Source organism: Callospermophilus lateralis, chromosome 11 (assembly GCF_048772815.1).
Source record: "Callospermophilus lateralis isolate mCalLat2 chromosome 11, mCalLat2.hap1, whole genome shotgun sequence".
In the NCBI taxonomy this organism is placed as follows: Eukaryota; Metazoa; Chordata; class Mammalia; order Rodentia; family Sciuridae; genus Callospermophilus; species Callospermophilus lateralis.
In genome coordinates this window covers 20,498,093-20,506,004 of record NC_135315.1, presented here as the reverse complement: position 1 = coordinate 20,506,004, position 7,912 = coordinate 20,498,093, and the positions used below count along the sequence as shown (strand labels likewise).

General features: G+C 57.1%; 1 protein-coding gene across 2 annotated transcripts; it reads right to left on the bottom strand.

Annotated features, from left to right (window-relative positions):
* Nucleotides 1–354: 354 nt before the first annotated feature.
* On the bottom strand, nt 355–7,634 carry Hap1 (huntingtin associated protein 1). 2 transcript variants are annotated; one of them, XM_076870727.1, is made up of 12 exons: nt 7,175–7,634; nt 6,259–6,335; nt 5,763–5,879; nt 5,479–5,651; nt 5,168–5,267; nt 5,024–5,090; nt 3,466–3,596; nt 3,082–3,138; nt 2,631–2,795; nt 2,398–2,489; nt 737–1,129; nt 355–409 (listed from the first exon to the last, which is right to left on the bottom strand). In XM_076870727.1, exons 1-12 carry the CDS (start codon nt 7,632–7,634, stop codon nt 355–357), a joined length of 1,887 nt encoding a protein of 628 aa, XP_076726842.1. The 2 variants fall into 2 exon arrangements, with proteins under 2 accessions (XP_076726842.1, XP_076726843.1); XM_076870728.1 differs by having other exon boundaries at nt 737–1,111.
* Nucleotides 7,635–7,912: the final 278 nt, after the last annotated feature.

Sequence of the window (7,912 nt, the reverse complement as noted above, 5' to 3'; positions counted from 1 at the left end):
GGATTAAAGAAGCTAATCCAGGGTCCCATGTGCTGAGTGTCACAGGCCACCTTTCATCTCTCTGAGAACTCCTTACAGGTGGACCTAGAAGGCTCTTGCTCAGCAGGTCCAGCTCCCCAAATGTGGGGTTTCTAGCTGGGGAGAGGAGACCCTGACTCACCCACCACCCTGCAGGTAAACTAGTCCACCTCCAGACTCACCCAGGGGACTTCTCCAGCTGTGGCCCTTGCTACTGAAGGCCTTCATATCAATGACCTGCCTCAGTGGCCCCAAAGGCCCCTTTTCCTCCCAGCCCCTGGGAGGGTGGCTGGCCCTGTCCTCCTCCGGCCTCCAGTCCTGGGTGGGCAACCGGGGCTACTGCTGCAGGGTTGGGGAGCCCTGGGGACAGAGTGGGTAGGGCCGAGGGTTGGGGAGGGGTGGGCAGATAGGAAGCTGAGGAGCACTGGGGGACACAGTCCCAGCCCTGACCCCCAGTCCAGCCCGCAGGAGAAAAGTGGGTGGAAAGCTGGACTTCTAAGCAGATTCCACAAAACGAGCATTGGGACCACAGTTCCCCTTGAGGGGGACCTGAGGTACCTATGCAAATGATATGCAGAGTCCATGCAAATCAGCACGCTGGGTGGGGCCGGGATGGGGTAAGTGAGCACTTGGAGGCTCGCCTACCCTCCCCTCTCATCGGCTGGATGATCTGCAGCTGGTCCGGCTGGTTGGAGGGAGGCCATCGCGGGAGAGCTCTTCTTTCTGGCGCATCTTCTGCTTCAGCTGCCGCCTGTAATGGGCATCTTGCCAGTTGGCTAGTTGCTGGAGGACATACTTCATGTCCAGGCGAGAAGGGCCCAGGCCACTGGCCTCCAGTGCTGAGGTCACCACATTCATCCGCGTGGCCTCATCCACCTCGGGCTCCACCTCCTCCCAGGCCTCAGTGTCCTCAGACACTAACTCAGCATCTTCTGACAGTCCTTCCTCAGCTGGTCCCACCTCCTCTGTGGCCCCCAGCTCCTCTTCAGGCACCAACTCCTCTGCAGGCTCAAAATCTTCAGGCGGCATGAGATTCTCCGCAGGCATCAAGCCCTGCTCAGCCTCGAATTCCTGCTCCTGCTTTCGCTCCTCCCTGTAGCGGGGGTCATATCTGGGCAGGGAGACAGTGACATAGTTCCATATGCCACTGGCCCCTCCTCCACTCCCCCTGGACTCTCCCACCAAAGGGGCCGAGGAGCAAAGTCCAACCAGCAGGACCACCCCATCCTCTACGAGCTCTCCTGACCCTGCCCTGGCCTGCATAGAAACTGAGGGTTCCTCCCAAGGTCTGTCCCAGCCAGAGAAGAGGGGAGCTGAGAACTAGCTTCAAGGATTCACACACCCAGCCCTTGCCCCAGAAGAAAAGCCACCAACTCTGCATCGGCCCCACTTTCTCCTATATCCCCTACCCTATTGCAAGGAAGTGACCAGCAGGGATATTCACAGCCCACCCCCCAGCTAGTTGCCATAGGAACAAATCCATTGTAGAAAGGCTCAGACAGTGGGGCTGGGGATGTGGCTCAAGCGGTAGCGCGCTCGCCTGGCATGCGTGCTGCCCAGGTTCGATCCTCAGCACTACATACAAACAAAGGTGTTGTGTCCGCCGAAAACTAAAAAATAAATATTTAAAAAATTCTCTCTCTCTCTTTAAAAAAAAAAAAAGAAAGGCTCAGACAGGTCAAGTAACTTGCCCAAGGACTCATGGGAAAGAGACTGAGTCCCAGATGATCTATCCCAGGTCATTTGCCTCTTAGTTCCTGGTCAGATGAAGGGAAAGCCTTGGTCCCCACTTAGAGCAGCCTTAAGTAGCGCACACCTGTAATCTCAGGAAACTGAGGCAGGAGGATTGCAAGTTCAAGCCACATAAGGGACAACACTTGAAGGAAAAGGGAGCAACTCCTTCCCAGAACAACTCTCAGTCCAGTGGGCCCAGAGAACAGGGCCTTCCCTAGAGTCCTAGGGTCACAGAAGCAGCTGCACGTGGCTACCTGGCTGCTGACAGGTAAGATGATGGGAGATGGCCAGCTTACCCCAGGTTGGACGTTTCCCGTGCGGGCATCCCATAATTCCTTAACAGAGAAAAGGACCTTCAGCATACTGAGGCAATGGAGCTGAAACTGCAAGTCCCTGGGGCCCCAGTCACGCCAAAAAATCCCAGGGACAAATGATGCATCTCAGACTGTGTCAACAGAGGAGGGGGCTGGGTGGTACAGGGAGGCAGAGGGGGCTGGGTGGTACAGGGCTGGGTGGTACAGGGAGGCAGGGAAGCATGCCAGGGCAGAGCATGCAGGCCAACCCCTCCCACTCCAGGAAAGCTCACCCACTAGGTAAGCCAGGGTGAGCACAGCCAGGCCAGGATCTGGGGTCCCAGAAACACACCTGCCCATAAAATATGCAGGGTCCGAAATGATCCTCCTTAGAGACGTTCTGAGCTCCTCAGCCAGGGTCTGTGGGAGATTTGGAATTGCCCCCTACAGTGGAGACGAGGGACATTGGCAGAAGACAGAAGAACCCCCAGGGCCCCTATCCACACTCAGACACAGAAAGGGACTGAGAGCAGAGACACAGGGCACATGAAGGTAGTCGCATACAGAGTCGAGGAGGGTCCTCACCAGAGGCACAGTGTACGCATAGTGGGTGACAGAGCCAGGGGGTGCCACAGCATGTTGGCGGAGGGTCTTCACCTCCTCCGGGCGCTCAAACACTACACCCCCGCAGTCCGCATACTTCTCCCGCAGGTCCTGCAGTTGGGAGCCCAACCAGAGGCTGTGTTGGGACTCTAAGGCCAAGAGGCATGAGGCCTAGGTTCCAGATCCAAAGAGCAGCACCCAGGGTGACCCTGGGCAGGTCCTTGCACCCTGTTCCACCCAGACCTCAACTGACCTGCCAGTTGGGTCAGAAAGGAAGGGAGCAGAAAAGGACAAGACCCGGTCCCTGCCTGAAAGCTGCTGGTCCTCTTAGGAGAGCCAGGCAGCTGCCAAGGGCTTCAGGTCTCTGCTTCAGGCCAGGGGCTCTCAAGGGTAGGAAGAGAATGGGGCACCTCACCTCTTCCTGGGGGTGCACATGGACTCCCTTCTCCGAGGCCAGCTGATGCTGCAGCTTCTCAGTCTCAGCCCCATACTGCAAGAACCCAGAGCCCATGAGCCCCACCAAGGTCTCCCCATGCCAGGCACATGCATCCCACCCCACTCTACCAGGCACATCAGGGAGGGTTTGGCAGCCCTTGACATATAAGTTAGGGGAGTCATGAGGCCTGGGAGAGTCTGAGAGGGGCCGTGATCCCCTCCTTGGACAGTGAGTGGGCATGATGAGCAGTTCTCTGGCATCTCCACCAACACCCACACAGAGATGTTGGGCCTGGTGGAGACCATGAGGCGGGGGCAGGGAGAAGGAGGCTAGGGTCCCACGGCCTGGACAGGTTGGGGAGATCCCCACACTCCAACCCACCGACTGGCAGCGCTGCTGCAGCTTCGCGATCTGGGCCTGCAGCTGGGTAATCTCCTTCTGCTGCCGTTCATAGTTCTCCAGTCTGAGCACCAGCACCTCTGACAGCTCGGCCATCTGTTGGCTGGCCTCGGCTAGGGACGGGGTTCAGGTCAGCCCCAGCTCCCTTGGGCCTGTCTGTCCCGGCCCCTCAACCCCCCCCCCCCCCCGAGGGCCAAGGAGTCCCACAGGGCTTGGTGTTCCTCACTCAGATCTTGTCAATAAATGTTTATGACAGTGACAGAGACACCAGGGTACATGGTCGACAAGACCTGGTCCCAGCCCATACTGAGCTCAAGTCTATTGGGGATACAGTTGGGGGAAAGAACTCATAGTAATGCATAATATGGGCTACATGGGAGAGGGCAAGCTGTGCACCCCACCGAGCCTTACAAGGTCTGGGAAAGGTTCTGGGAAGAAAGAACCACACTGAGACCACAGGGCAGGTAGGGCTCCACCAGGCAAAGAAAAGAAGAAACAAGTCCAAGCGGAAAGTAGAAAGGCTCAGAAGCAATCATCAGACAGTGGAGGGGTGTGTTCAGGGCAGTGGGGTTATCCTTTGTCCAGTAGGAAGCTATTTGGGGGGTTTTAGGCAGAGGGCTGATATGGTCAGATTTTAGAAAACTCATTTGAGCCAGCTCAGGAAACTGAGGCAGGAGGATTGCAAGTTCAAAGCCAACCTCAGCAGTTGAGTGAGGCCCTAAGCCACTTAGCAAGATCCTGTCTCAAAATAATAATAATAATAATAATAATAATAATAATGGGGCTCAGTGGTTAAGCAGCCCTGGGTTCAATCCCTGAAACTCAAGAAAACTCATTTGTGCTGTATGCAGAAGGGCCTAGAAGAGCACAAGTGTCCTGGGATAGATGTAGCCAGAATCTCAGGGAGGAAAGAGACTTGAGATTCATAGGAGGTAGAAGCAACAAAACTTGGGGACCCAAGGGGCCACTCGGGAAGCTGTGAAACCCAGAGAGAAGGAAGGCCAGGCTTGGGGTGAGAGGACAGCATGAGCTCAGGTACTGTCTTTATATCTCAGGGACCAGACTTGAGCTCCTCGGGAACAAACACTGGGCCTGCCCATCTGCATAAATATAGTACATAGAATGACACCAGCATGCCACCCACCTACCCACCCACACATGACTCTGAACTAGCTCAGCCCTGGGTGCCTGGCCTCTGGCAGCTCCTGGCTCCCTCCTTGCTCCCCTAAATAACAAAGGAAACAGGCTTCAAGTAGCCGTGTGGCTTTGGCACACTCTTTACAATTTGCACAAAGCACATCCTCAGGTGTTGCTCTCTTGATTTTCATAAACCCTGGGGAGATCAGCCTGGGCAGTGGGATGGGATCATTAATCCCCATTCTAAAGATGAAGGTTCTGAGAGATCAAGGAACTTGTCCAAGCTTACACAGCTACGAAGTCCCAGAACCAGGATTTGAACTCAGGTCTCTATACTCCAAATCCCAGCTTCTTCCCTCCACTCCTTAAGACAGCCCCCTACCCGAGTTACAAAATCACGTACAAAACTGCTCCACACATTCCAGGATGAGCATCTGCTCCTCATCCTCCAGGGTGTCCAGTTGAGAGGCCTGGAGGGAGGGAGAGAGGAAGGGGCAGGGCCATCATCACCCACTGCCCAGGGCCTGCCCTCCTCCCAGGTCTTCACCTCCTCTCTCAGCTGGTCGTTCTCCTCCTCCAGCATCCTCAGCTTCTTCTGCAGGGCTTCCAGCTGTGGGCAGTGGTGCCGGGACTCCTCCTGAGGGGTCCTGGGGAGAGAGCAATGGAAGTCAAGACACAAAGGAGTGGAGTTCCCAGTTTCCATCTCATCCAGGGCTTTACACACCAGGGCTAAGAATGTGGTCTCAGTGAGTCCCAGCAACCCCACTAGCAGATACGCTGCCTGTGATCCCCTTTACCAAGGAACCAAGAGGCTCAGAAAAGGGAAGGAACGCCCAGGTGCAAGGGCGAGATGCTCACGGCTTGCGGGCATCATAGGGATGATCATGCTGTCGCTCTTCCTCTCCTTCATGTTCCTCTTCTTCATTCTCTTCTTCCTCCTCCTCTTCTTCATCCTCATCCTCATCCTCAGAGTCTGAATAGAGCTGAAGGAGGTCATCCCGCAAGTTCACCTGGTGTCTGAGGTGTAAAATCTGGCAGGAGGACAGGAGCCAAGGGTCAGGGAGTAGACAGGCACACAGGAGCAGGTGCTGACGTGAGAAGGGTGCAGACCAACCCCCACCCCCTCCTCCCCTGCCAGTTACCTCCTCCCTGGCCGAGCCCAGCATGGCTTCCAGCTTGCTGTTCTCCTCCATCAAAACACTGTTCTGTTTCACCAGAGACTGGCCAATGCGAGCTGCCGTATTCAGGTCCCGCTCTCTCTGCAGAGGGACCACCACCCATAGGGTATACCTTCAGAGTTTCTGGGCCCTCCCAGACAGTTGGAAGAAGTTAGGGGTACAAAGGGATCAGCAGGAGGCTAGGCCCCTGGGAGAAACCATCCCCATCCCCTAGTTCTCCAGGTACCAATCCAGAGAGTACCGTTAATCTCCTGTGGGGCCTGACTCGGTTTTTCCTTATGGAAAAAAGAGGCCCAAGCTACATGCCTTCCAGGAGAGGGACCTTCAGCTTGACCGCCCCCCAAGGGGGGGCAGGCAGGAAACAGACAAGACCCAGAACCATACCACACACAGGGTAAAATTAAAATGGGCACCAGGCTAAGGTCTGGAGCTGGCTTTGGGTGGGGAAGGTGGTACCCACCTCCTCTAGCAAATATAACATCACTTTGATATCTTCTTGGGTGATCTTCTTGACTGGAGGTAGGTTAGGACAGAGCGCTGCAAAAGGTGGGGATGGGGAGAGAAAGCCCCACCATGTCAGGAATGTAGCATATGCTACCCACAGCTCACTGCTCCCCTCAACACCCAGGGTCATGGAGAGAGAAGATGGAGCTCCCTTCCTGCCCCCAAAAGACTGACTCATCACCCCTTACCCAGCAGGCAGCTTAGCCAGCTCACCAGAGCCTCCTGGGTCATAAAAATACGCAGTCACCCACCCCACACCTGTTGCCTGTTCAGAAGAGAGGATGAGGAGACTTCTCCAGCACTGATTGAAAGGCACCTAAGCCTCTAGAACCAATGCAGACGGCTGCCCTAGCGCAGAAAAAGGTGGGAGAAAGAGGAGGAGCAGAAGCCCAAGGCCCCGCCCACTTCCCCGGCGGAGGAAGGCGTAATCAGGACCCTGGCAGCAAAGAAGTAGCCGAAGCTCCAGCTCCGCTCCGCCCGCCCACCTCTCCACCGCCGGAGAGCCCCGCGGGCCAGCGCAAGCTCAGAGCTCGCCCGGCAGCGCCCTCCCGCAGCCCCCGCCCCTCTGCTGGCACTGCGGTAGACGGGGAGGGGGCACTGAGAGTGCGCAGATCTGCCGCAGCAACAGGCGCGAAGAGGGGGCGGGGAAGAGCGCTGGCCCTGGACCTGACGCACTGACAAAAACCAGAGACCCACAGAGATGGGAGATGAGGAAGCCACGACCAGACAGGCATCGAAGAAAGTGACATCGCGGGGATGATGGAGGGATGAGACAGTACCAGAGAGGGCGAGGCGCCTGGCCCGACAGAACCCCCTCTTCCCTGGAGCTGTCCTAGTCCCACCCGCTCCGGGATCTCGGGGACCCAGGTTACCTTCTTCCAGTTCTCGAATGAATGCGGCGCGCGCAGGGCCGGACACCCCAGGACGCCTGCCAATGTAGGCGGCAGGTGTCTTCCAGATGCTCGCCGCCTTTCCAGTCCCCAGGCCAGTGGCCTTGGGACCATAGGGCCCTTGGAATATAAAGCGGGTCCACGGCGCATCCGAGTTATCCGGCACGGACTGGCCAGATGGGCGCTGGGCTCCGGTCTTGGCTCCAGCCTGGGAGGCCGGGCGAGATCCGGATTGGGATCCTGAGGCTGCTCGGGAACCTGTCCCCTGTCCAGTCCCCGGTGCCTGCGTAGGGGCGGGCTCGGGCTCTGGAGTAGGACTGGCTACCGGCGGGGGAGCCGGGGTAACTGTTGCTGGGTCCCCGGAACCGGGCCCGGAACCGGGCCCGGAACCAGACCCCGGCCCATCCCCGGCGCAGCCCTGTCCCTGCTCTTTGGGGCGCATCTTGAGTCCGCAGTCCGCTGCCGCAGCCGAGCCTTTATAACCTGTGCCCGGAGCTGGCGCCCCCGGGCTGTACCACGATTGGAAGAGGGGGTAGCCAAGGAGCAACTAGTGGTACCCGAAACTCGGAATCGCACAGGAAAGAAACAAGTGGTGCAGAAATAGAGGGATTGCGTAAAGAAAGAGAGAGGGAAAGAGTTGGGTGTATTTCCCGCGGGTTCCGCTGGTTTGGGTTCATAGTGAAGGATTTCTCCTCCCCTTTCCATCTCCGGAGAATGGTT